The sequence below is a fragment of the Bombus huntii genome, chromosome 6, assembly GCF_024542735.1.
Source record: "Bombus huntii isolate Logan2020A chromosome 6, iyBomHunt1.1, whole genome shotgun sequence".
NCBI lineage: Eukaryota > Metazoa > Arthropoda > Insecta > Hymenoptera > Apidae > Bombus > Bombus huntii.
This window is the reverse complement of record NC_066243.1, coordinates 8,474,083-8,501,035: the sequence shown is the minus strand read 5'-3', so window position 1 is coordinate 8,501,035 and position 26,953 is coordinate 8,474,083. Positions and strand designations below refer to the sequence as shown.

Genomic DNA, 26,953 nt, shown 5'->3' with positions numbered 1-26,953 from the left:
TACATTTTATAACTGTATTCTCTTAAGGAATAAATAAGAAAAAACAAAGTAACTGATTTATTTTAAGCGCAACTTTCATTTTCTATACCACAACATTAAAAACAATAAATCGCATAGTATGATCTTTTTTCCCATCATTAGGAAAGCATTCTTTTAACATAAACATATACAGCATTATCAGATTAAATTAACGGGTCATTTAAACGTTTTTTTAATAGAAATTTTTGGATAATTCACTTACATTTTCAACTACTTTCATTGAAATAATTTCTTTAACTATCGGTACACAATTCACATAAACTTAATGTTTTAATTATACGAACATAAAATCGCTTTAATTGTTGAAAATACTAAATTGAAATTTTTGTGCATTTATTTATCAATAAGTTGGAACACAAAACGAAGTACGTATGTTTTTACGACATAATAATTTACAGTTTAATAATAGTCAGGTATATAAATTTCCGTGCCAATAGTACAATTGTCCGATAGTTACAGATTTAAAAGGAAAGAGTTACTTGTAAAATAAGTATTTATGGTCTGCCCAACGAGATGAAAGAGTAGACACGAATAAAATGTGATTACTGTGACTGGAATCACCACGTTTATGTCTACTCTCTTGTCTCGTTGAGCAAACTATAGATCGTCACCTTTTATTCTAATGCATCCACGTTTTCTCGGAATCACATTAATCGTTGTGTTCCATCGAGATACTTCCACTTCAGACATCTTAGTAATTAATACTTTATTCGCTTATTATTACGACTAACTATTGTATTACAGTTTACGCGGATAAAATAGGTCCTGCAACAGGGGTACATTTTCGTAGGATTCATGTTTCTCTTTTTCTTTCATTTTCTTACTTTTTTTACTGAAAAAACTATGCGAAAGAGGTTCACCACGACTCTTTTTCATTGTTTCTTTTATTTGGAACACTGAATCCCACGTGAAGAAGGAAGGCTCACCTATGAAGCGATATTTCAGAAAAAGGAACATTCATTAATTCGTCCTCGAGTGAGCTATAAATTATTCGGAAGGTTTCGCGTTATGAATGGTTATCTGAAAGAATAAAATATTATAAATGATATAAGTAACCCTTCTTTCCTCTCATCTCCATGATACAGAGCGTATTACATATTGTGGAAAAGTAATCAATTGCTTTACTGAAATTTTACGATCATTTGTTTATGTTCTTTTTCCTTCCTTTTTGTTTAAGGGTTCATTAATATTCAAGAAATCTGTAGAATGATGGAGTGAGAATAATGAATATAAGATAAGTCTTCATAAGAGAATCATATAATAGTATTATTTTCTTTTGTTCTTATATAGATAGAACGAACTCTATTTCTCGACATTATCTTCATTCATTATTGGATATTCTTTATATCATGACCAATTTAGTATCGTTATAAGCTTCTGGCAATAAGACAAAATTCGACGACGTTGTCCCTTTAGCGTAGTCTCATCGGAATCTTGAATATAATTAAATCAAACATATTTTATTAATAACCATGATTCAACGAGACAAATTTTGAATTATTACCATCTTATCTATAATTTCCAATACATCCAGATTATCTTCCATTTTCGTTTTAGATAACGGATGTATGAAAATTTGAATGTCCTTTACTTCTCAATATCTTGTAAAACACGAATATAACCCCAGAGTGCTTCTAGGCCCCATAGAAAAGCAAATTGGGGCAATAATATGAATATATCACATTACCTTTCTTCAATTTTACAAATTCTAAAACAAAAACTCGGAGAACAATCGAATACGTTTAAAGAGTCCCCAACCAATTGCCAAACCTGTATCATCTTTGTATTATTTACCTGTGTGCAATCTTGTAAATCATTATAATTAAATTGATTTAATAAAGCATCCTTAAGCATTTGGTGAATATTACGATGATAAAAAACTGTTTTCTCAGTTGGAGACACTTAATACACATAATTCTTTTCAATTTCTTGCCGAATCTCATTTTGGAAAATGCGCTTCTTTTGTATTGATCACTATATATAATTTCAAAATTAATCATTATTAAGAATTTCATTTCGCTCAACAAAACATTGAGTTTTTTATACGGAATAAGACTAGTCTATTAAAGTTGCTTTACATCTATGTAAATGAATCTAAATGAAGATCATGAAATTGTTTCACTGATTTGTACGCGTTCATAGTAGGTAATAAGACATAAAAGACATTTTATTCGCGAGAATGAGAAAGCCAAGGATTAAATAAAGAAATTAGGAGATGGCCGCATTTCATCTCAGATTTCAATATTTTTCGCTTAATGTTTCTACAATGCTTTTATGATCATAAACCACGACTCTCTGGAAAATGACCATTTCATTTACGATGTTTAAACAGTTTATGTTTACTGATTGTGACCCTATCAATGAAATTGTTATAATAAATATAATAGAATCAATAATCACTGTTAAGATCACAATCTTGATCAAGCACCAATAACACCTCTTACTTCAAGACGTTATTATATGTTTAAGCGTAAAAAATATGATTTAAATTATATATATTCATTTACGCAATTGTAGATACAAATTCTTCGTGCCATATTTATAATCGTTGCAGAAATCCATGAAAGGCTGCTGCAAACGATCAGTTGCCGCGAAAGAAAAGAAGAAAAAGGAGAAGAAAGAAGACTGTATTATTTATTGGTGCTTGAGCAATTTTTTGATGCGATTAAGGCACTGCAAAAGATTTATCCTTCATAAAAAGCTACTGATCTTCAAAATCCGCGATCCGTTAAGTTAAAGAAGCAATGGCGTTATGTATGAAGATCGAGAGTCATCGGTGATTCAATATCGAAGTTACCGTGCAATAAGGCCCAAGAAAGATAGATCAAGAAGACTCATTCTCCCTCCGATTAGTTCATTCAACAACTGTAATATATGTAAATACATTAATAAAAATGGAACACATGATTAATACTATATAAAAAATAATTTTTTTAAAGGAAAATATACACATAAAAACAACATACATACTAATAGGAATAAAAAATTGATGATATATAATAAAAAATATTAGAAACACACAATACTGGAAACAATGACTCTTACGCCTGTCTATTTAACAAATTAAAAAGAATTCAATCAAATCGTTATGAAAAATTTTATCATAGTATTTCAGAAGATTTAACATTAAGGTTTAATATTAATGTTTACTATTAATACTAAACCTATAATGAAATCACATATCTTTTAAGTTTTGTTTTCAGACATTTATATTGTTCTCAGCAATGACTTTTTGAAATGTCCTTAAATTAATTTTCCTTTGCAATGCCTTAAAAGGGCAATGTAAATTAAGCTTATATGTAAATCTTAAATACTATATAACTACTTATCAATAGCTCCATCCATTATATTGTTTTTAACTTGAATACTAATATGTATTCCATCCCCAGACGCACCTTTTTCTTTTTTTGTTTGTGAGTTGGATGCATTATCAAGACCCAGCTTACTTAAAGTACATAGAGCTTTCAATGCTGCTTGATTACGGCTCGCAGTTCTTGTTGGCCCATTGCCATGACAAACTTGTGGTGGATCTGTACTTAATGTTACAAGTGATAGATATTCTTTGTTTACTGCTCCCTGAAAACAAAATTGATTATTAATTTGTTATTCCACATTATATACAACTACATGTATTATTTGCTAATATATATTTTAAATTATAGACGAAGATAGCTATATATACCTTTGGAAAATCGTTAAATTCCACGCTGAAATTAAATAACTGAGACAGATATTTCAATTGATCTTTGGGAGAAACAGTGGGTGGGTTTTGTTGCTGTTGTCCTCGTAGTTCTTCAGCAACAATTTGTACGCTAGGTCCACTGCCTAATTTAGATTCCTGACCTCCGTCTACTAATAAAAGTCCAGGTACTAACTGACGTCCAATAGTTCCTGATTAATGTAAAAATTTTTGAGGACACTTATGTATTATACCAAATAATGTGATTTTTAACTTTTAGTATTCATAATTTGTACATAATGGATGTTATAAAAATTGTTATTAAGTGTACATTATCTTACCTCCTACTGGTGGATGAGATTGAGTTTCATTGATCTGCTCATCTTCTAGGAAGGTAACTTTTCGAGGTTTTTGTTCAGCATTTTCACTTTCTCCTGTTTTAATCGATGGCTTCGTCGGTTGTGGTTGGGGCTTAGTGTAACCTAACTGTGTTAAAAGAGCTTCAGCCGCAGCTCTCTTAGCCAACTTTTTATTAGGACCGATTCCTTGAGCAGAATATTGTCCCATAGTAACTTCCATAACGAATTCTTTTCGCCTCGGAGCACCCTTTTCTTCAATCAGATTATAGACAGGTTCCTTCTCTCGTTTAGCTTGTTGTATTTGATCCAATCGCGAAACTGGATTAACTTCTTCTGCAGAGTCAGAGTCAGAACGTGGTTCTTGATAAACTTTTATAAGATTTCGCGACTTTTTCTTTGTTGCCGGTGGTTTGCGTTTCACGCGTACTAAACGATTTTGAATAGTTTCAGGCAATGGAGGTAGACGATTGAGTTCTTCTAACATGAACTCCGCTGCGTGTTTCTTCGATACCTATGCGTTGAATCGCAAATATATTATATATCACATGCTTTTTAGTTTAGTACAAAGAACCTATATAAAATATGTTATATTTTAAATACAAAAAGACTTACTTTCTTTGAAGGTCCTTCTCCTAATGTAACTTTATCTCCAACAGTACATTTCGTCCTGAATGTCCGAATATGAGGCTTACCAATTTCTGACACAACTTCAAAACTAACAGGTAAGCCACGTTTTAATGCTTTTTCGTGAACTAATGATACAGGGCTCTTCAATTCTGCAATTGGATCTTTAGCTTCACCTAATGTACCGTTTTCGCCACTGTTACAATTATTTGCTATTTCTTCTGGTAATGGCAATTGGCGCAATTGTTCTAAAGCTTTGCTTGCCGCATCATGTCGTGCTGCTTGACCTGTCAGACCTCTACCAATAAATTCACGTTCTCCTACCTATAAATTAATGTTTTGAATAAAATTTTGTATCCAGAAATACAATTATAATGATGTGTTTATTACTCTTTTACCTTCAAAGATACAAGATATAATTGAGGTTCTGTATGGAAACCTCGATTATATGTAGGAAAACGTGGATTAAATATTCGAGGAAAGTGTCCTAAACCGTTTGTAACATATTGTTGTAATCCTGCTGGTGGAGCTTGTCTAAAAGTATAGACAGTGGCTTCTCCTCTTTTCATAGCCAAAGCATTTAATTCAACAGTTGGTGGCAAATTTCCTATAATGGAGAGAAGAGTTTAAAACTTCATAATATTTACATTTTCTGAATATATTTTTTGTAATCAGTATACATATGGTATGCATTTACCAGGTCCGCCAAAACATTTCCCCGGGTGTCCAACTCTCATAGTCTTTGTAGGTTTTGGCGGAGGTCGTTGATACCACGTCTTCGTTAATGCTTCAGTAGCAGCACTGTGCTGAGCTTTTTTTATGCTAGGACCTTCAGCAACATATTCTTCTTCGCCCAACTTTAGCGTTACCGTAAATCGCTTTTTGTGCGCTGGTCCTTGTTCATTAGTCAACCTATATTGATGCTGAATTTTATTAAAACGTGCTAACTCATTCAATAAGCACATTGGTGTTTTTTCTTTCATGTTTGCCAAAGCTGAATCAGTCACATTAACGTGATTTTGAGTAGGCGGACTTTGATCTCTGGACTCTCCACTGTTTGTTTCATTTGTAGTTGGTTTATTTGATTCTATGCTTTGCGGTTGTTGAATGTGTTGCGGAGGCGGGGGATTTCGTTGATTATTTTGTGGTGGTGGATACTGTGGTGGTGGTACATTTGGATTTTGTAGAGTCACAGAAACAGTATTTGCTTGATCCTTTAGACTGACGCTAACCATGGTGCCTAAAAGAAGTGACCCATGTTAGTTAGCTTTCTAGTATTAAAAATAATTTACTAATGTACGATAACACGCTATAATTTATTCAATGTACCATTCGCATTATGTGCATTCATGCCCATCAACATTGGTTGCCTTGGATTTCCATGTGGTGGTCCAGGATGTTGCATGTGATGAATGTGTTGTTGATGGGGGGGCATGGACAGTATTTGTTGATGTGGATTCCGATGCGGTAACGGATGCTGAGGCTGATGTAAAGGGGCCATATTTGCCTGCTGCATAGGACGCATCGGACCACCCATTCTAATAAAACATCAAATAAAATAAATATAAAAATTTAAGTATTTAGTATTTAGTGATCACTTCATATTTTATCATTATGAAATAAAAATATTTAAATATACATCATACTCTGGTATGAACTACAAAGAATTTTATATTATATTACAAACCTGTTATGATCTCGAAGTTGGTTTTGCATTGTGTGATGTTGGTGACGTAACATCATGTACAAAAATTATGCAAAACCTAAAATGAATAAAGATATTGAATAAAAAATATTGTACCAAATTCATTTAAAACAAAAGAGTTTAGGGTGATACCATCTTTTATTCTAAGATGACATATTTGTAATGATATTTCTTCTGCATTGACTATTCTAATATAAAGAATAAGTATTACTTCATCAATGTAAGTATTACACATAAACGGCATACTTTTGATTTTGTTATTTTAGGTAAACTAATATATTGCATGAAAATGACATTGTAATGTTAAAAACAATGAGTAATTCAGAGGTAATAGATATTTGACAGTAATTGTACATGTAAATCATATTACACATATTACGAGCTGTATTTAGAAAGATTCGTTTATAATTAATAGGCGTAACAGCGTTAATCGCGAGTAAGAAATTTCTGTTCTAATGAACTAGTCAATAGACAATGGGCTTGGCCCGGCTATTTGGCAGCGGAATTATGCGGTTGAATTTTCTTACCAAAGTTTATTCTATTTCACGAAAATTTTCAGATTATTCGACAGCGAAATTTCCGGCGAAACAGATCTGCCACTTAAGGGAACACTGCCAGGCCCTTTATGCGGCTATTGGCAAACAGTAAAGAAAAATCGTCTGTAGACTAAAATGCGGCCATTTTGATGTGAGCCTCTCGGTCACCGTCTCTCATCCCTTCCAATCATCCTACTTGCCGATTTTTTTAAAAGTCTCCAATATCGATTATACTTATCGATACTTCTCATTTCTTTAAATCATCAGTTATTAACAATAATTTTTCCATATTATTTATAAGAGTATTTTATAAACTGAGTATTTTGTTTTAATATAGTATTTAGTTACTAATATTCTTCAATATCAATAAAATATATTGTGTGTAACGTTGCATTGTAGATTCAAATTTTGAAACTGAAGTAACGGATGTAATCGACATTTACTTTGATATTATTGATTGAAATTTTATTAATGCTGTTGATAAACACGTGTACATATATTTGTACATTTATACTTAATTAAAATTTCAAGAAGAAATACCAAAGGTTTGATAATAAAGTCAGTTTCATATGTTAGTTAATTTTATGGAAAATAAATGTTTGATGTATAAATATTAATATTACAATATTATATATACTTTCTGTTATAAATATAATCAAGCCAACAATAGATGTTTATTAACTTTTTGTCACAACTTTGTGTTACAATATTTCAATATCAATGTGTTATTTATTAAATGAAATTGTTTAACGTGAATGTATATTTATCTGCCGCTATAAACTTTCGATGACTACGCAATAAATTTTTATTCTTAAATAATACTAAAAGAAGTTATGTAATGTCTCCATTTATAAAGTAAGATTGTTTATATAGATTGTGTATATAGATTATTTGACCAGTAATTGTTTACGTACAAGACACATTGACTTGATATAAATATCATCGGTATTATCGTCGAGCATAGATTTTTGGATTTTCTACTATTATTTTTATTATATAACTTTTATTTACATTCTGTATTTATATTAGAACAAATTTTAAAGCAAACTTGAAATAATATCAGTACGAAGTGTGGTAAACATAACCTATTCCAGTGTATATTAATCGTCTTTTTATTATTCAAGTACTTGATCATAAATTTTATGTGTAAATGAATAATTTTCGTAATTAATTTGAAACATTAGATGAAAATAACACACCATATAAAATGTTTTAATTATCTTTTAATTTATTTTTTAAGCTTATTTGCTATATTTCTCTTTTTAAATATAAACGTAAAAATGGAACAATCATTTCAATATAAGTTTTTTGATAGTAACCGTTAATATATGCTTATTTACAGTGGTATATGTACAATAACGCACATACTAATACATTAGATACAAGGATAACCAACTGAATGTATTTTAAAGGAGACAATAAGAACACATATATAATATGGATATAATAAATTACAATTTGAATTGAACTTAGAAGTAAATTGAAGATATTTTGCTGATAAAATCATTATCTTAATTTAATGGACTGTAGGGCATAAAAAATTGTAAACACTAATATTTTTCTAGTCTTTTCCTTCAAAGTATATAATTTAGTCTTTTTTAATGTGCAAAAGTATTAAATTTATAATTTTTCATTTTTTAAAATGATTTTTACATATTTGAATTATAAAATTCACTTTCATGAAAAAAATTACAAACGAACACTTTTTTTATAAACTTATAAGATGCATTATCTTAATCAAAATAGTACAAAGTATTTTCCTACATTTTTGACATTTTTTATAACCATCTTCAATTAATCTGCTTGAATAAACATTAATACATTAAAAAGTACAATTTCTATAACAAAAATTTTGTAATTGTATTACTTATCCCATCATAGTTTTTCTTATCATCTATTAATTCATTATAGAATCGCACTTTGTGTTATATTCATTCAACTTTCTTATTAATTTCTCTTTGGAGCCAATAAGCGTCTAGCATCATTGTCTTCAAGACTCAGCTAAGCTCCATTATTATAAAATAATTTATTAAACATTTAACGGTTTCAATTAATAAATACTATTTGATATACAATTTCACTACTAAATTTACAAAGAGCAGAATATAATGTTCCTGTAAAAAAGTTCAGATTGATTATCTTACTTAAAAAATATTCCTTAAATATAAAAGGGCAATATATATGTCTATTATTATAATCTTTATATCAAAATGCATTCAGAGAAAATTAAAGAATAAGCCCCTTTATATTTAAATTTGTTTAATGATACAGATGATATGTTGTAATTTATTAGTATGCCCCATAAAACTTTCCTATTTTTATGTGAATAATGACAATGAATGCAGTGCAGATGAAATTCCTTTAGTTCTAGTACACATATAATGCTCATGATTCAATTAATTGATTAATAGGTAAGATAATCTGCCTGATCATTTAATCCAGGACAATCCACTTAATATTTGGTCAAATCACTATTACTCCTTATAGATAGCAACAAGTGACTTTGACATTATTAATTATTTATATAAATCATTGCTATTACTGTATACCTTTTTTCAACCCACTTCTACTCAATGTAAAATAACGATTAAAGTAATAACAATAAAATTTATTTTAAATATACCTGGCTTTTCTTATTAAGAATTTTATTTTTACAGCCAGTTCAATAGTTTGTTATTTTTTAATAAGACATACATTTGAAACAAAATCGTTGAAGTGGATTAAAAATAAATACAATCGTTTTTACACTAATTTTCAATAGCATTAGGCACTGTCAACCCTTCATTGAAAATGTTTTAATAAATTCCATTTTTGAGAAAGCTAGAAAAATCAGAAAAGAAAGATTTGTTATGATCAAACAAGTTCTATTTTCAAAGTATTTTAATTTAGCAAATTACATGATAAAATAATATGCATCTTTTACTTACAAAATTTAAATTTTTACAACCTCTTTTTAAACAAAAGATATGTGTTAAATTTTTAATGTTGCATATTAAGCATCTTTCCAGTTTATAAAAATCAGACCCAAATAGTTTCATACTATTAATAATATACACAACTAAATTTACAAACTACTTTATATGTTAATGACCTTGAACCTGCATTTATACACTAGATCACAATATAGTACATGCTAAAATCTTAGAAAAAAAAAAATATATATATATAAAGAAAACTTAGTCAAAGAAAACATATAGTCATTTCTGTTTAAATTTATTATTAATTTTGGTCGTACAGTTGGTAAAATTGTACTACTCTAATACTGTTGTACTTTTTCAGGGCATTATATTTACATCAATTTATTTGAAAAACAGAAGAAGTTACAATTGTTAATTATTACCCAAAATGTGGAGTATCCCAAATGCCTGCATTTGAGACTTAAAATTTATATGAATTTTCTTTCTTTCTTCCTTTTTTTTTTTTTTTTTTAGATAAGAAGAAAGATATAATGGGAATAGCATACAGTAATTTTACTCTAATATCAAATCCAAAAACTAAAAAATTATTACAAATTGTATAATAAATTTATATCCAGAATGTTAAATAATGTTTATAAAGTTATTAAATTGTTGCTAAAAAGATTTTATTGTCGCAACACAGATTTTCTGATCTTTCATACAGAACAAAACATATTTCTACCAACTGTACAGTAACAAAATAAAGAACAAGAGAAGTACTGAAATCATATCTCCTTGGTTGACGTACAGAATGCTATTTTGTTTCATTAGATTTAACAATTATTATCACTTCTCGCGCCTTGGCAACATACATCCTTAAACGCTAGTACGCTTATCGCTTTATAGATGTACGACTTGCTTTTATTGGGGTATTTTGTATCCCTCTTATACTTTCTGCATCTCATTCACTGAATTCGTACTTTTCGTTATCGAAATAATGCCCCGATTATGCAATGAATTCTTAACTTATTTTTGTGGCACCATTGTGATTCACCTTATGGTTTACAGTCCAGTTATCTTCTTGTAGATTTTTCAAATGATCTTCTAGTAATGATGCCAAATTACGTCTTTTAAATCGTAATGATTCTTTCACAATATCTCGCAAAAATGCAAGTCGTATATCTAGAGTCCCTTGAATTTGGTGTAAATGTGAAAATAGTGTTTCATAATCTGAAACAAGATTATAATTATTGGTATAAATTATTTTGTAGATTCCCTTCTTCATAGACTATAGATATACATAAAAAGATAATAGAAATACGTATCCATTTCAACTTACTTGTACCTCTTCTTCGTACTTCCTTATATACAAGTTCTCGAACGGACAAATTATGTCTTCTAATATCTTCCAATTCTTTTTTCGTCAAAACTTTGTCTTTTTCTACTTTGGACTCGCGTTTTTCTTCGATATGATTAGACAATCGTTCATCAACCGAATTTTCAACTCTCACACTATTTTCAACACAATCATTAAGAGGTAGATTGTTACACTCATTCTTAACATTTTCCGTTTTCTCGGTTTTCACTTCGCTCTTAGGTGTATCAACATTATTAACTACCGGTGTTAAAGTTGGTGGAACATCCATGTGATTGTTAGTATGTTCCACTGGAATTGGTTCGAAAACTGGTATTGTTGGCATTTCTGCAAGGCCATTTACTAATTTCTCCGGCGAATTAATACACGGCGCATTTGATACACTAGGTGTAGAATTTGTTATATTTGATGAAACTTGATTCGAGTCGGCAGTTGGGGTCACTTGATTTTTCGTATCGTCAACCCATGGTACTGGCGAACTCGGTGGAGTATTCGTAGGCGTATACGACGGTCTCCGTACGACTACATCTTTAGGAATTGGACCCGGTTTTCGTTTATTTGGCGGTGGTTTCGAAGCAGGCGACCCTCCTCCATCCGATGCAGGCAAGCTACGTTTAAGACCGCCCTTGGAAGTTGAAGATGTTGCACCAACCATATCAATATCCGCTTCGTCGACCATCATTCTTTTATCTATTTTGAATGGATTACCTGGAATTTAATCACAAGAAATTAGATACTCTTTTAACATAAATGTAAACTTGATATTTTTAAATTAAAATAACTAGATTAGTTATCAAATATTTTGAACTATTACCAAACATATGTTGTCTAACTGGAGCACTTTCTATTTCTCTCAATGGTGGAGTCATACGTTTCAAATATTCTTGATAATTTCCCATTTGTGCTAGGGGCATTGAGTGAACGTAATCATCATCAAGTAATTTTGTATGCAGCAATCCAGGTTGCAGGAAGTTGGCTCGCATTCTAACAACTTGATCTAACAAAGATTTTCGTGGAACGTCGAATGCGTTCCTATAACTATGCGCACCACGTTGTTGATTTCTAATTAATCCGACTACAAAACCACCAAATTCATTTAATTGATCCCTCAATCCGGTAAATTTATCTTGTAATAATGGATGTGATACCTGAAGATTAGATTAAAAAACAACATTAATTCTGTAAGAACACAAATATTTTTATATAGTAGATAATAACAAATATTTACCAAATCTTTTTTTAAAGGAGTTCTAGGAATAACCCTTACACCTTCTGTTACTGTTGTACTACCATTCACTAAATTTTTTGTCATATTGGCAGTAGCAAGTTGTTTGGAAAGAACTTCATTACATAGTCTATCAAATTCAATTTTAGCTTGATTTTTTAATCGTTTTAAATAATTTAAGACACTATAGGATAACGAATTATCCATATTATCAGGTATTAATGTTTGAGCTAATGGTGTAGGTGCACCCATTCTAGTTAAAGCTCTCCTGAGGGACTGTAATACAAAATTGCACTATTATTCAAATTTACTAATAAAGTAATTAAATATTCTGATAATCAATTGAAAACTTACTGCTGCATAATAAGTGGGCATTGTTCTCATGTAATTTTGAAATTGTGTTCGCCATTCATTCGTTGGTTTCAATCTATGCACTTTAAACAGTTCTTCCAACAAAGGCAAAAGTACTGGATAGTTGTAAGGCATGACAAACAAATTTACGCACGTTAAATTAGTGCTTGCTTTTAAATATCCAAATGGATGACCCACTTCACTTGATTTGTAAGAATTCGCCACAAAAACTTGCCAACATATTGTCGGTTGTTTTCTGGCTAATATGTACTGCGTCAACGGACTTGGTTCTAATTCATATTTATCAAATGGAAGATTTTCTATCACCATAGGCTCTTGACTGGTGCAAGTAAATTTTACATTCGGATGTGCCGATCTAGCCGGCAAAGAACTAGCACTCAGATCAGGCCAGAAACTTTCAGGTATCGGCCAGAATCCAACCGCGAAACCTTTCTGAGCAGATCTTGGGACATAAATCAGTCTTCTACAAGAATGCCATGCTGTGTTTCCTGGTACCGTTGGATTAGGAAGATATGTCCGTGCTCCATTCGTTGTATTATTTTCATCCTCATTTTCGTCGTCGTCTGCATGTTGTGTTTCGTTATTTAAAGATGGAGGATCTGGTCCAATTTTTTCGAAATTTATTACCACACCAGACTGAACCTTCTGTACCAAAGAGTCTATACATTGCATCATCATTCTAAAAGATGTTATACAATATGAACGACCTACAATGAGTAACAGATTTTTTATATCAGTATTTTTATGAGCAGCAATAAAATAAATTATCTTATGAAAATATTTTTCTTTTCCTTACCTCCGGTAACTTCACACATAGCATCTATAGGAGATGAATCACTTGCCACTAAACCTGTATCTCTTTCGACAGCCGGAGTTCCAGATAAACGAAGTACCAAAGAAAATAATCTTTGATCCCATCTAAATGGCTCCTTGGTTAGTTCAGATCCGGGTATAGGAGAGTGCATTGGTAGTGTAAACTGTAATAATCATTTTTTGTTTTTCAATTATCTTTTCCATAAAAAAGGAAAAAGATGGTATTTCTACTTTTTAAATACAATTAAGAAACTTACATCTTGATTAACTCCACTATTAGTCGTATATTTTCCTCCATCTGTAATCACAACAATTACTGATGGTTCCAAATAAAAGGGACATCTTCCCTGTCCATATGTATCTATGCCAGTTTGCATACGATTTATGTTCAAGACATCTAAAGCATGTTTCAAAGCAGCACCTAGTGTTGTTAGCCCAACGCATTGTAAATTTTTAAGCTCGTTCATAAAAGTTGCTAAATTTTCCTTCCATCCAGCCTAGAAGAAAAGAGTATTTGTTTAGTTATATATCAAAACCAAGAGAAAACAATTTCTTCTTCAACGTAATATAATAATATAAAAAATCATATATGTTCTTATTGAAATGTCTTCCATATTGGAAGAATCTTGATCTTTAGTTTTCAATTTATTTCTAAAACAAAAATAATGACAAAGCTAATGATTCAAGAAAGATACAAAATTGTAACTTATTACAAGGTTTGGAGTTCTGTCACTAAAGTTTAGCAACAATGGAGGAGAAGAAAATTATTCTGCAATAATGAGAACCTCCATGTAACATTAAATATGCAGACAATAAAGAATAGCCATAAAAAATTCACAATGTTCATTGTCAATCACATTGGTGATTTTTTAAATTCATCATTGTATCAACAATATTTACATTAACTTCTATCCAATGCATGATAATTCTTTATTGTCTCAGGATCCACTGTCATATGGAAAACTTATTTTACTTCTCTACCATTACTAAACTGGTGACAGTACCTTAATCCTTATAACAACTTTCAACCTTGGGCCATTCTTAATTGATCATCATGTTCAATTCTGAAAAAAAAGACCTACTTCAACTTATAAATAAATTTCATAAACATAAAATTGAATAGGATGGAATGAAATCAAAATTTTGTTATAAAATTAAAAGAAAATTTTTGTTGGAGAGGGATTAACAAAGCATAGATTCTAAAATTTAAAAAGGAAAGCACATGTGAGTTTGTCTTATCAACGAAATTGTGTATATCAATTTCGTAAATTTGGCGCGCACGTAACCATAAAGAAAGAAACCCTCGTGGGCAGGCCCCCACTCGCGTATTACTACCCACAATGCTGCTCTTCCGTAACCGAGGACAGAAGATACGGCAAGTGCACGCTGCACTTCGCTGCCTTCTTGCTGACTATCAATTATTCAGCAATCGAAGGGGACCAATAACATGGCAATTCTGCATGAATGCATCGATTGGTCATATAAGACAACGAATCATGGATGCATTTGAAAAGAAAAACAGAAAAGATATTTGAGAGAAAAGATATAATTGAAAGTTTTATGCATGAGACACTATACATGGTAGTTAGCTAGCGTATGTGTGCGTGTAAGAAAGAGATGCAATAATCTTAGGAACAAGAAAAAGGGAAAAGGATAAAAAGTGTGAAAGATACGAATGTAAAAGCAAGTGTAATACGAAGAAAAACATACCTTGATATTCTGGGGCGGATCTTCGAAGGTCAGGAGCATGTAACGATCTCCACGACTCTCTGGTGATCTTTGTCTTACCTACAGAAAAAAAAGAAAAAAGGATTAAACGATTAAAAATTACGAGTTGCAGGAAAGTAAAAGGCAGGGAGTCCGTTATTACACGTTGCTCTTTTTGACAATGGCACACGAGCTAATGATTGGGCACAGCAATCACAATTGAATCTCCCGGCCGGGAAAGCTGTCTGACTAGCGTACCTTCACGAAAGTCTCCACGGCGCTCTTGGCTACATCCAAAAGCGTGGGTCGCCCGCCCAAATATGCCCTCTGATTCATGGAGGCCGACGTGTCGATCAAAAAGACTATTATGGTCATCTTCGCGAGGCGAACCCGCTCGTTCTCGAGGTCGTAACTGCGGCCCGAGACCTCCCGTAGTCAGAACTAGCTAGCTAACAGCCCTACGACGGCGTGGCGCATAGCTGCTTCGACCATTGAACGCTCCCGAATACGCTCTCCGAAAAACTTCTTTTATCGTAACGGCGCCCGCTTCGTTCTTACTCTTTTTCGATCTCTCTCTTTCTTTTCTTTTTACTTCTCTTTCCCTCTTTTCCTATATATATATATGTATGTATGTATGTATGTATGTTTGTATGTATGTATGTATGTGTATACGTGTATGTATAGTATATATATATTAATATGTATATATATGTACGTATTTTCCCCTCTTTCTCTATACCGAACCGAATATCTACTGCTACGTCGCGCGCCTCTGGTGCTCGAATGTGCCTGGTGAATAGCGGCACACGGGACAGCAGCTGAAACGCAGCCACGAGATCGCGAGTCGGACAAGTCCGTCTGCCAGTCTGTCCGCTCGTTCCTTCGTCTGTCCCTCTCTTCGTTTCCTATTCTCTCCTTCCTTTATCTTTCTCTTTCTCGCTCTCACGATATCCTTTGTCTTTTCACGTATAGTTTCTATCGTTCTCAGTCCTTCATCTCCTTCCTTACTACCGATGTATATACGACTGTCTTTCTCTTTACCTACTGTTCTTTCTTACTCTTTCAATTTAACGAGAACAAAACTTAACCTTCTCTTTCTACGTTTCATTCGTCTCTGTTGACGGTAGCTTTATCTTGCTCGTGGTTACACTGCGTCGCAAACCACATGACTTCGTGGAATTTATTTCTATTGGCTGTTCTCCCTCCAAGTAAACTTTCATCTCTATCACTGTATGTATAAAACGCATCGTGTTTCGACATTGTATAAGTGCGTATCGAAACGCTGTTTACTTCTATCGAATAAAATAGTTGTTACATACTACTTCTACACATTTTATACGTTCTACGATCACACAGTGTGTCGTAAAGTTGGGTTTGTTTCAACTTGTCCAAATGAATAGATACATGTATGCAAGAAGAAACATAATGTTACAATTAATAGGTAACCTATTTATTTTATCTTGTTAGGAAGATTTTGCGCTGCTTTGATTGCATATTTCTTTTTTATCTTTCTTATCTTTTCATTATAATCGTGTAATAGTATATAATGGAATGTGTGTTGTGTAATGTATGTAACCCAACATATTTTGATTTATTCTGTTTCAATGATATCAAGCAGTCAGCGAAGAAACAAACAATGCGTAAGGAATTTGCTGTATATGTTACAACGAATTAAAATAAATTGCTTTGAATCATATATATTATTGAATAATTTTTTACCCATCCATTTTTACGTTTTCTTTCATTTTAATGGTGCACTGTGTCCTCCAGTTATCTTTCATTTTTCTATTTTTACCTATTTGAAGTCTATTAAAAATTATATGAACATAATAAAACAGCTGATTCAAGGGAATAACCAATCAGAAAATAAGTAACAGTACGGACTCTAATATGGCGGGTTTCTAACTCTAAGTTAGTAGCGTTTTAGCTAGGTTAAATGATTTAGATAAATTGTTCTATATTTCATATATTCTAGGCTGTAAGATATATGTATTGCGTAATATGATTTAATATTCTATAGTCGTAAGTTGTTAAGTTCAAAAGTTGTAAGAATCGTACAAAGTATTATATGTATAGATATTTCAGTATTATTTAGTATAAATAAAATTGTACACAAAAATATGGATGAGCTAAATCCATCTAAGCGCAAAAAAGTTGTCAATCTTCTAAAAAAATTTGAAGAGAATAGAAAAAATGTAAGATGATTCTTTTTTAAGAAAATTAGCAAAATATACTTCTTTGAATATTTTGTTATTTTTTAGGTATCTGAATCTATTATGACATTTAATTTTAATAAACAACGTATTAAACATTTAAGCGAATTAAATGATGTTAAAGAAAACTGTAAGGGTATCTTGTATTGGATGTTTCGTGATATTAGGACACAAGGTATATATTTAATACATAGTTCTACATAGTTCTTTCATTATTATTAGTTTATTAATAAGATTTAACATTTTTAGACAATTGGGCTCTGCTCTTTGCCCAGAAAATTGCTGTGAAAAGAAATGTACCCCTCCATATATGTTTTTGCATAATGCCAAGTTTCCTAAATGCTTCTATGAGATATTACAAATTTCTTTTAAAAGGATTAATGGAGATTGAAGAAGAATGCAAACAACTGAATCTAAACTTTCATCTTTTACATGGTGAACCAAATGAGAGTATTCTTAAATTTGTAAAAACATATAACATGGGAGCTGTGATCGTTGATTTTTATCCACTGAAGTTACCTATGTTATGGATCGATAACGTACAAAAGAATCTTCCAGAAGATGTCCCTATTTATCAAGTAAATACGATTTTAATTGATGATGTAATTTACAGATAATCATTTGATATGTTAATATACATCTTTCAAAGATAGATGCTCATAATATTGTGCCTTGCTGGTATGCATCATCAAAACAGGAGTTTGCTGCTAAAACCATCAGAAATAAAATAAATACAAAATTACAGGAATTTTTAACAGAATTTCCTCCTGTTATTAAGCACCCATATTTAACAAAAGAAAAATTTGAAAACAACAATTGGGATATAACTTTGCAAGATGTAGAAGCAAGTAAGCCAACAACTGAAATTACATGGGCTAAACCAGGATATAGAAATGGTATTAAGGAACTTGAAAATTTTATACAGAATCACTTACAAAAATATGGAGATGAACGTAATAATCCTTTGTCAAATGCCATCAGTAATTTATCACCTTGGTTTCATTTTGGTATGATCTCAGTACAACGTTGTATTTTGGAAATACAAGAATATAAAGGATTGTATAAAAAATCAGTTGAATCCTTCATGGAGGAGGCTATTATTAGAAGAGAACTTAGTGATAATTTTTGTTTCTATAATGAAAAGTACGATCTTGTTGAAGGTGCCTATCCTTGGGCTATAAAAACACTAAATAAACATCGGTAATTTATATTATTTATTGCAAGTTGTGTACATTGGATTATTGTTAACATTTTATTACATTTAGGAAGGATACAAGAAAATATGTATATTCTTTAAGTCAGTTGGAAAATTCTAAAACACATGATGACTTATGGAATGCATGTCAAAATCAAATGATAATAACAGGAAAAATGCATGGATTCTTAAGAATGTATTGGGCAAAGAAATTATTAGAATGGACTGAAACACCTGAGATTGCTTTAGAATGGGCCAATTATTTAAATAATAAGTACAGTATCGATGGTTGTGATCCGAATGGTTATGTAGGTCAGTTCTCTATCTGTCCTTCTGTGATGTATTTTATTATTACACAATATGTATATTTTATTTGTGCTTCTAGGTTGCATGTGGTCTATCTGTGGTGTCCATGATCATGGTTGGCCAGAAAGAGATATATTTGGGAAAATAAGATATATGAATTATAATGGATGTAAACGAAAATTTAATGTTGCCGAATTTGTTATGAAATGGGGAAAGAAGAAAGCTAATGAACTTATATAAAAGCAAAGCCACTAATTATAATTATACAGTTATTAATTATTTATTAAAATCTATCCGTCCACATTTAATCTCTATCTTATAAAAATATATATTATATATAATTAAAGTATTTTATACCAATATATAATTTCCAATGGTTAATATTTATCAATGTTGTGCATCATTGCATAATAATGAAAGTGAAGTGGGGACTGCATCTAATGAAGTTAAAGAAAGTGCAGCAGCCTTTAGAGCTAAGGAAAGACAGCTGGTTTCATCTAAATTTTTATGAATTCCATAAATTATTCCAGCAGTAAGACAGTCACCACAACCACTCACATTGTATGTTTCTTTTGGATCATCAGAAATAAAAGATAAGGGGGGATATAGGCGAGAAGTGACCATAGTATGAGCAACCAATTTTCCTCCTTTATCATAAAAGGGATCATTTCCAAGGGCTTTACGAACGACCTATAAAAAATAATTATTAAATTCTATATTTATATTTTCTTAGATTTGTTCCAATTATTAAATATTTACCAATACTCCTTGTGATCCTAATGTACTTATAACCACTGGGATAAATTCAGCTACTTGCTCTGCAATTGTTTTTACTTCTTCTAAGTCTATAGGTAATTTGTTGTCAGGTACCGATATGCCAAGATATTTCCCAATAGCTGATAGTTCATTCCTATTTGGTGATATAAAATGCAAAACATTTTGCCATTGCGATTTTGCTTTAAATACTTTAGTTGCCTTGTTCACATCCGTGGGTTCATACCAAACTAAAAAATAAATGTCATGTTTGATTTTAATACATCATAGTTCAATTTACAAATATAATTATTTTTTAAATTTTATATTAAACATATTTTTTTTTATCTTAATACACTGGATGTAATTTTTATATACTAATTGTTTGGTTTTAAGATGCTATTTAAATAATGGCGCTAAGACTAAATGCATTCCTCGCAATATGGAGCGCTGCTAGAGCGCTAAAAATTCTTCATGTGAATGGACATCTATTAATCATTTGTTTCATCGTCTCATAGACGCATACCGCATACACAACGCAAAACATAACGCATAGTGTATGTGTCACATTACCACATTCCGACTTAAAACCTAAAACTGCTTAAAAGCAAATCTGAAAACCACGTAAAATAAGTCAAACTTAAACAATATTTACAAAATAAAGCAATAGAATGAGTAAAACTCTAAACGGTAAAGCTGCTGTTATATGCACAGCACTTGCATTTCTTTCAATCATCATTGCGTTCACCACACCCAACTGGCTTGAAACCGATGGAAAATTGGAAAATCCAAAATTTGTCAAAATCGGTAATTTGATTTACATATTTGACATATTAGTAAGAAAAATACTATTTAAATACTATATTGCCTTATAAAATGTTATTATAGGTTTATGGCAGGTATGCTTCCAAGGATTTGGAGATCCGCATCATTTGTATGACACTAAATTTTATGGTTGTTGGTGGGTGTTTGAAGAAGAATATTACATAATACATGATATACTCCTGCCAGATTTTTTTGTTGCAACACAATTCTTTTTTACATTATGTCTGACTTTATTATTAATAGGAGGTTTCTTAAATGTATTATATACATGTTGCTCACAACATCATGATAAATATCAGTTGCTTCTATGGACAACTGGTGGAAATTTGGTACTAGGTGGAATGTGTGGTATTATTGCTGTTATAATATTTGGTGCACGAGGCGATGGTAGAGACTGGATGCCCAATTGGGAGCATAATAACATCAGCTGGTCTTATGCATTAGCTGTTATTGGTAGTTTTACTTTGGTTATAGCAGGTACATTGTTTTTGATTGAAGGCCGTAGGCACAGAAAGAAACAAGAAAGAATATTACGGGAAGAACAAAAAACACATACAACCATTTAAAGTTATAAATGCAATAATTTTTTATATACTTTTGAGGGAAGTTGGAAGTAATAATATAAAAAAAATATTTTATACGTCTTTGTAATAAAATGTTACATAAATATGCTGTATTTATTGTTTTGTAAAATAATTTGTATGTTAACTTTGTTAACGAATCCGTCCATAGAAGAGATTTTAGATATAAGTGGCCTTAATTATGCAAGTGAAGTGAAATGTTAGAGAATTATATGAAGAATGAAGTTGAATAAAGTAATTTGTTCGAAATCATATCTCCTCTTCTTCGCATTTATGTTAATTTTTCTGTCATATTTGCCTTTTTGACAAATAAATATATGCATAAGTTGCGGATTAAAGCAAAATAATTAGGTTGCAAATGGTAAATATGGTCAAACTCTGACCCATTTTATTATCGGGGGAAATAATTCAACGTGAGTTACGACTAAGATTGCGTGCACGAAGATCGACGTCAGGTGTAAGTTGTTGACCTAGTTTAGCTCCTATTTTAATCAGCAACTTCTACAATTTCACGTACTATATCGATCACACCTGGAAAAGGTGTTACTATTGGTTCCGTATCATCCTTCGATATTTAACAATATTTACGGAAACGTAAAATTATTAATAAAATGACACGTATAATGAATAGTAAATTTCAATTTCATCATGAATATTTTTTTGCGATATTGTTTTAATTTTAATGACATTAAGTAATGTGAATTGCATCTCGGTGAATCATACATAAACTGAATAGTAGAATAAGTCATATCGATTCCAAGAATTTTAATTGAAGTTTATGGATATGAATTAAACAAATTCTTTTTTATAAAATACAAAACAATAATTCGTTAGAAATCTTTTTTATCATTTTTCGGAGCTATCTCTTTAAACTTAATAGTTTACATTGATTTCGTAAATTTTTATTATTAAAAACTTTAATAGCCGAGAAAATTGACCTAAATAAGAAGAAATACATTTTAGTATTTCCGTTTCATTTACTATTTAAGATTTCGCGATGTAGAAATATGTAATTCAGTTGAAACGTCAATGACGTAATGTCGTTACTACAATAGAAATTTATAAAAAATTCTCATACTAGCAGCGTCTCCCATTTTAAGTCTTTGTTTATCATTCTATAGCATTTACAGCACCTTTCATTAAGTATTTGAATAATATAAAGATTTTTTAACTTTAACATTATTAGATATCACGCAAAATGTTTAATGTGCTTTTTAGCAATTTTTAGCAGTTTTTAACAGTTTAACAGCATTTATCATTTAAATGTATGAATGTTAATAAATGACTATTATATCGCCTATGTTTCGTAACTGATAACAGAAAAAAGATATTTCATTAAAATTTCTTTTTTAAATATAGTTGACATATTTAAATAATATTTTAATTAGGCATTGAGAACCCTTTCCTTGTCATAACTGCTAGTTTGTACTCGTGGGATACTCACGATTTTACAAGGTTAGGTTGGATGGTATGGTAAGCTACATGGTCATCACACAACATAACGTGTTTGGGTGTGGTTAATGCCGTGGGATCTTTACTAGATCAGTAGATTTGAATTGTTTGTCGTACGCGTTGTTTTACATCGTGATCATTCACGAAACAATTTTTTCACAATGAAGAAAAGAAGCTTTTCCGGCAATGTGGGTGTCGGTGTCTTTATCGCTGCTTTCGTGTGTGTTTGCGTTGCATTTGGTACACCAGCATGGTTAGTGAGTGATTATCGTATCACTGGCGCAAAACTCGACAAATTAGGCTTGTGGACGCATTGCTTTAGATCACTTCCAAATCCTCAAGAAATGGACGCACCCAGACGCTTTTTTGTTGGTTGTAGATGGGTTTATGATCCCTTCACTGCAGGTTATTCTGACATTCGAGGCTTTCTATTACCTCGTAAGTTTCTTTTTAGCTTAATCATTCCCATTAATACTTATAAATTTATCAAAGTAACATGTTGTCATTGTATCACTAATCTTAATTTCTTTGTTACAGCATTTATGATAGCAACACAGTTTTTCTTTACTCTATGCTTCCTGTTGAGTATGGTATCATTTGTATTGATATTATTGTTCACTCTATGTTGTGATCCAGAACAGAAACGTTATGTACAACTTATTATGACAATTGGAAGTTTACTGTTTGTTGGTGGAATAAGTGGTGGACTAGCAGTAATTATATTTGCTTGCCTTGGAAATACTGATGGCTGGATGCCTGGACATGCAAACAATTTCTTTGGTTGGTCCTTTATAATAGCAGCTGTGGGTAGTATGTGGACAATTATAGCAGGAGTTCTTCTCCTCGTTGAAGCAAATGTTCAACGTAAAAAACGAGAGTATTTAAAAGAATCTCAAACAAGATTCCAGCTTGAATCTCGTACATGAGTCAGAGTATTATTATTACATGAGACTTGCACAACAATTTAGTGCTAAAATTTTGTAATGTCATTCCATCCATATATTAGCTAGTTTTTAATAATAGTATAATGTAAGATATGTTTTCTATTATTCTAGTACAAAGTATGTTATAAAACAAGATTTGTATTTTTGTTTTATATATACAAGTTTTATATATACAAGATATGTATAAATTGTATTAAGTAGGAATGAGAAGGGAACCTTTGTATTTTTATTGTTGTTTTACTTGTTTATTAACTTTTTGGAAATTAAATTATACTGAAAGTGAAAGTTAATGGAAATATATCTAAAGTTAATCATTTTAGCAAAGGAAGAGTAATCTCAATTGTATCCAATAGAAAAATTTCTTTTTTCTTGAATTATAAGAAGTTGTTATGGAAAGTTGTATAAGTTTTACAATGTAAACATTTACTGCCAATGGTCAATTTATATGTACAAGATTTGTAAAGACTAGTGTAATTTACACATATGAAAATACTAACATAATTATATGAATTAATTTAATTATTCGTCCTTGACTGTAAATTATAAAAAAATTGTTTTTAACTAGGCACAATGCATCGTTTTTGTAATATATCTTTACTTCAATAAAGATAAGATTAAATGTTGAATATAGTTATTATTTATATATTATTTTGTTTTTGTTTGAGAACCACTGATCTGACTATAGAAAGTAGAAAATTTGCAGGATGTCAACTAAAACTAAGGTACATTACTGGTAGTGAAACGAATGTGGTGTAGCAAGTTTACGATAAATAGAATATTTTAAGGCTTAAAGAAAAAAGCAAAATAATAATAATGTCTGTTGATGAACAAGAATATTATCGCGCTTTAAGTAAGCAATATCATTTCGTAGACTTGCAGTGAGTGAAAAACATTCATAACCTCTATTAATTGTTTATTATGTATTTTTTCGCTATGTTTATAGATATCTTCTGATTGTTAAATTAATTTCATTTCAGTCCCTACTGGATTTAAATTAAAAAAAAAGAGATTTTCACTAATTTTAAATATATGTAATTCTAGGAATATTGTTTTGAACAGCTTATTAGATACTCATATTCTTAACTTCGCAAAAAATCAAAAAACAATTTGTTGGGTGTCACCACATTTTTTTCAAAGAATATTATGTAATTAGAAAATGATTATTGCCAGTGACTGATGGTTGTGCAAACATTTGTCACATCTGTTTTTTTACTCTTATTCTTTGCACAAGTTGTGATTGTATTGATCTTAGTCCATTGGCCTTTGAAATTTGTAATGAAATGTGAATGGATGCTTTTAGCTACTGCTTTCGTGTGTTGTGTCACAGTAGGTAAGTAGAAGTTTTCAACAATATATCAGTTAAATAAGCAAAGCACGTTTATGACCTTCAAATAATTTTTAAATTTCAGGTACTCTATTGTTTTTAGCAGTATCAATATTTGGAGAGCAATATTGGCATACAGACTGACTAATATAATCAAACCATAGCTATTTGTTATGGTCATATGGTTTGGCAGTTATTTCATTCATGTCTTTCTGATTAGCTTTATGTTAACCGTTTGAGTGCCAAGTGGCGCTATTGCGTTTCTTATATCCTGTGTTAAAAAATCCCAGTGCTCTAGGTTGTGAAACCGATAATAACAGTATGCTCATTTTTTGTCGATACATGTCTTTACAGTTATTGTTCAGTCTTAGGTAAATTAAGACAAAATTTGAGTAATATTATACTTTGTAAATGTACATGTTTTTATTCTTCTAAACAACCATTGCTGTAATAATATAATGAACTAAATTATATATAGTAGACTATAAAAAACGATAATGAAATATATGTTTATATTAACGAGGTAGTTGATGAAAAGACGAATTTTAATTTCAGTCTAACATTTGGATGCAAATATTATTGAAATTTACATAAATGCCATAAAATATCTAAATAATATTTTTATATGATTTAAACCCATTGATGTCAGTACTTATGCTCAAAAGGATATTAGAATAACATTAAACTGAAAGAAATAAGACTTATCGTATATAAACATAAAGCAGCGCAATCACGCTCCTTGGCAGTTTTAGACGAGGAATAGAACAAGCGCTATCACGCCGCCTGCCATTTTTGGACATGGAATGAAAAAAGCGCTATCGTGCCGCAATTTTTTATTGGGAAACAGCAAAGAACAGTGGCACTCAAATGGTTAAACTTAGTAATGCAAATGTAGTACATAAAGCAAAATTTGTATTAATTTTATAGATTTATATGAAATAGTTATTATATACTGGGAGGATATATAGTATTCAAAGAAGATTTATTTCAAATCGATTTATAACTATTTTTGGATTAATTAGAAGTGAAAACTTATAAAACTGCTTTTAAAGTCATTTTTTTATGACATTGCCCTGCAATTGAGTGCGTGTTCTCAGCGACAGTATTAACTTCGCATATTTTTTTATAAAAACCTGTATTTTTAGATAAAAAAAACTGTTCTCACATTTTTAGACTATTGTTTTATATATACATATAAATATATATTTAAGTCTAGAATATTTTAGAAGTTATAAATGTTATTTTAGAAGTTATAAAATAATTACGATAAAAATTATCGAAATTGAAAAATCATAAAAATGTACATATCTTTCTAATTACTTTTTATTGCAAAGTTTTACATAGTAAACGTTAATCAGATTTTATATCATATACCTTGAAAGTACAATCAATATTTTATGAGATTAATGAAAAAAAAAAAGAAAAAAAAACTGAAATGAAGTAAAAGCTTATAAAAGTATCACCTACCTGGAATTTTTGAGCACGTTGCAAGATCCAATACGTATCGAATCGTATCTAGAGGTAGATTACCGTCAAGAACGATGAAACTCGAATTCTCCACGTACGATTGGTATTTCTTCACCAAATGCGGGCTGATACTAGAGAACACTTCCATCTCGCCGACTGCGAACCGACATTCGCCTTTGTAATCGATGATCACGGTACATCTTAAAAATCAAACACAAATACATATTTAAGAAGATAAATAAAAGACCAGTGAACAAAATATTCAAATGTACATATGTACATGTAACGCAAAAGGAAAAGATGTCTCTTTCAACGTGTGAAAGAACGAATTCGAAGATGGCAAAAGAAAAACTATTGGAAATCGGGGACAAGTGGTCTCGAGTGGTATTTATGGGGTCAATGGTTATTCCGATCAGCAATTCGCTACAGAAACCAATAACCATTAATACCAATGATGAGCTTTTACTGTCTTCGGATTCAGTATTGCACAAGAAGTATCTTATACCTCTGTTCTTTTAAATCATAATAGCGGACCTTGAACTTGATAAACGTACTCGAGTGT

At 30.9% G+C, this 26,953-nt stretch overlaps 6 protein-coding genes across 14 annotated transcripts in view; 3 read left to right on the top strand and 3 right to left on the bottom strand.

Annotated features, from left to right (window-relative positions):
- Positions 1–41: 41 nt before the first annotated feature.
- LOC126867035 (double-stranded RNA-binding protein Staufen homolog 2) lies at positions 42–7,100 on the bottom strand. 2 transcript variants are annotated; one of them, XM_050621133.1, is made up of 10 exons: positions 6,934–7,099; positions 6,389–6,464; positions 6,031–6,239; positions 5,399–5,941; positions 5,100–5,308; positions 4,690–5,025; positions 4,060–4,588; positions 3,722–3,930; positions 3,435–3,615; positions 42–2,904 (listed from the first exon to the last, which is right to left on the bottom strand). In XM_050621133.1, the coding sequence occupies exons 2-10, from the start codon at positions 6,442–6,444 to the stop codon at positions 2,894–2,896; spliced, it is 2,283 nt and encodes a 760-aa protein (XP_050477090.1). In that variant the 5' UTR covers positions 6,445–6,464; positions 6,934–7,099; the 3' UTR covers positions 42–2,893. The 2 variants fall into 2 exon arrangements, with proteins under 2 accessions (XP_050477090.1, XP_050477089.1); XM_050621132.1 differs by having other exon boundaries at positions 42–3,615; positions 6,934–7,100.
- Positions 7,101–8,129: 1,029 nt separating this feature from the next.
- On the bottom strand, positions 8,130–16,438 carry LOC126867029 (integrator complex subunit 6). 4 transcript variants are annotated; one of them, XM_050621119.1, is made up of 10 exons: positions 16,047–16,435; positions 15,590–15,941; positions 15,335–15,412; positions 13,882–14,121; positions 13,608–13,788; positions 12,794–13,518; positions 12,443–12,715; positions 12,029–12,362; positions 11,179–11,922; positions 8,130–11,069 (listed from the first exon to the last, which is right to left on the bottom strand). In XM_050621119.1, exons 2-10 carry the CDS (start codon positions 15,704–15,706, stop codon positions 10,861–10,863), a joined length of 2,901 nt encoding a protein of 966 aa, XP_050477076.1. In that variant the 5' UTR covers positions 15,707–15,941; positions 16,047–16,435; the 3' UTR covers positions 8,130–10,860. The 4 variants fall into 4 exon arrangements, with proteins under 4 accessions (XP_050477076.1, XP_050477078.1, XP_050477077.1 ...); XM_050621121.1 differs by lacking the exon at positions 16,047–16,435 and having other exon boundaries at positions 15,495–15,612; XM_050621120.1 differs by lacking the exon at positions 15,335–15,412 and having other exon boundaries at positions 15,590–16,438.
- A 137-nt stretch (positions 16,439–16,575) lies between these two features.
- On the top strand, positions 16,576–19,311 carry LOC126867048 (deoxyribodipyrimidine photo-lyase-like). Of its 3 annotated transcripts, none has more exons than XM_050621160.1 (7): positions 16,576–16,772; positions 16,950–17,526; positions 17,593–17,719; positions 17,794–18,122; positions 18,194–18,744; positions 18,810–19,051; positions 19,125–19,311. In XM_050621160.1, the coding sequence occupies exons 2-7, from the start codon at positions 17,452–17,454 to the stop codon at positions 19,283–19,285; spliced, it is 1,485 nt and encodes a 494-aa protein (XP_050477117.1). In that variant the 5' UTR covers positions 16,576–16,772; positions 16,950–17,451; the 3' UTR covers positions 19,286–19,311. The 3 variants fall into 3 exon arrangements, with proteins under 3 accessions (XP_050477117.1, XP_050477118.1, XP_050477119.1); XM_050621161.1 differs by having other exon boundaries at positions 16,947–17,526; XM_050621162.1 differs by lacking the exon at positions 16,950–17,526.
- Positions 19,301–26,953, bottom strand: part of LOC126867038 (uncharacterized) — a 35,069-nt gene continuing 27,416 nt past the window's right edge. For all 3 annotated transcript variants that reach the window (XM_050621138.1, XM_050621139.1, XM_050621137.1), the window contains exons 7-9: positions 26,392–26,591; positions 19,805–20,049; positions 19,301–19,735 (exon numbers count right to left, since the gene is read on the bottom strand). In XM_050621138.1, coding sequence (XP_050477095.1) covers positions 19,433–19,735; positions 19,805–20,049; positions 26,392–26,591 — 748 coding nt within the window. In that variant the 3' untranslated portion in view covers positions 19,301–19,432. The remainder of the gene's footprint in view (positions 19,736–19,804; positions 20,050–26,391; positions 26,592–26,953) is intronic.
- Positions 20,121–21,458, top strand: LOC126867076 (uncharacterized). The gene is made up of 2 exons (XM_050621216.1): positions 20,121–20,605; positions 20,687–21,458. Exons 1-2 carry the CDS (start codon positions 20,470–20,472, stop codon positions 21,187–21,189), a joined length of 639 nt encoding a protein of 212 aa, XP_050477173.1. The 5' UTR covers positions 20,121–20,469; the 3' UTR covers positions 21,190–21,458.
- On the top strand, positions 22,590–24,226 carry LOC126867073 (uncharacterized). The gene is made up of 2 exons (XM_050621214.1): positions 22,590–23,094; positions 23,194–24,226. Exons 1-2 carry the CDS (start codon positions 22,818–22,820, stop codon positions 23,580–23,582), a joined length of 666 nt encoding a protein of 221 aa, XP_050477171.1. The 5' UTR covers positions 22,590–22,817; the 3' UTR covers positions 23,583–24,226.

Coding starts and splice junctions, on each gene's coding strand:
- LOC126867035 (XM_050621132.1), bottom strand. CDS start 6,444: ATGATGTTACGTCACCAACATCACACAATGCAAAACCAACTTCGAGAT. Junction 5,309..5,398: donor GAAATGTTTTGGCGGACCTG/GTAAATGCATAC, acceptor TCTCCATTATAG/GAAATTTGCCACCAACTGTT. Junction 3,931..4,059: donor ATCTCATCCACCAGTAGGAG/GTAAGATAATGT, acceptor TACATTAATCAG/GAACTATTGGACGTCAGTTA.
- LOC126867029 (XM_050621119.1), bottom strand. CDS start 15,706: ATGACCATAATAGTCTTTTTGATCGACACGTCGGCCTCCATGAATCAG. Junction 15,413..15,589: donor CCGTGGAGACTTTCGTGAAG/GTACGCTAGTCA, acceptor TTTTTTCTGTAG/GTAAGACAAAGATCACCAGA. Junction 11,070..11,178: donor AGTACGAAGAAGAGGTACAA/GTAAGTTGAAAT, acceptor ATCTTGTTTCAG/ATTATGAAACACTATTTTCA.
- LOC126867048 (XM_050621160.1), top strand. CDS start 17,452: ATGGATGAGCTAAATCCATCTAAGCGCAAAAAAGTTGTCAATCTTCTA. Junction 18,745..18,809: donor AAAACACTAAATAAACATCG/GTAATTTATATT, acceptor TATTACATTTAG/GAAGGATACAAGAAAATATG. Junction 19,052..19,124: donor TGATCCGAATGGTTATGTAG/GTCAGTTCTCTA, acceptor TTGTGCTTCTAG/GTTGCATGTGGTCTATCTGT.
- LOC126867076 (XM_050621216.1), top strand. CDS start 20,470: ATGAGTAAAACTCTAAACGGTAAAGCTGCTGTTATATGCACAGCACTT. Junction 20,606..20,686: donor TCCAAAATTTGTCAAAATCG/GTAATTTGATTT, acceptor ATGTTATTATAG/GTTTATGGCAGGTATGCTTC.
- LOC126867073 (XM_050621214.1), top strand. CDS start 22,818: ATGAAGAAAAGAAGCTTTTCCGGCAATGTGGGTGTCGGTGTCTTTATC. Junction 23,095..23,193: donor TCGAGGCTTTCTATTACCTC/GTAAGTTTCTTT, acceptor TCTTTGTTACAG/CATTTATGATAGCAACACAG.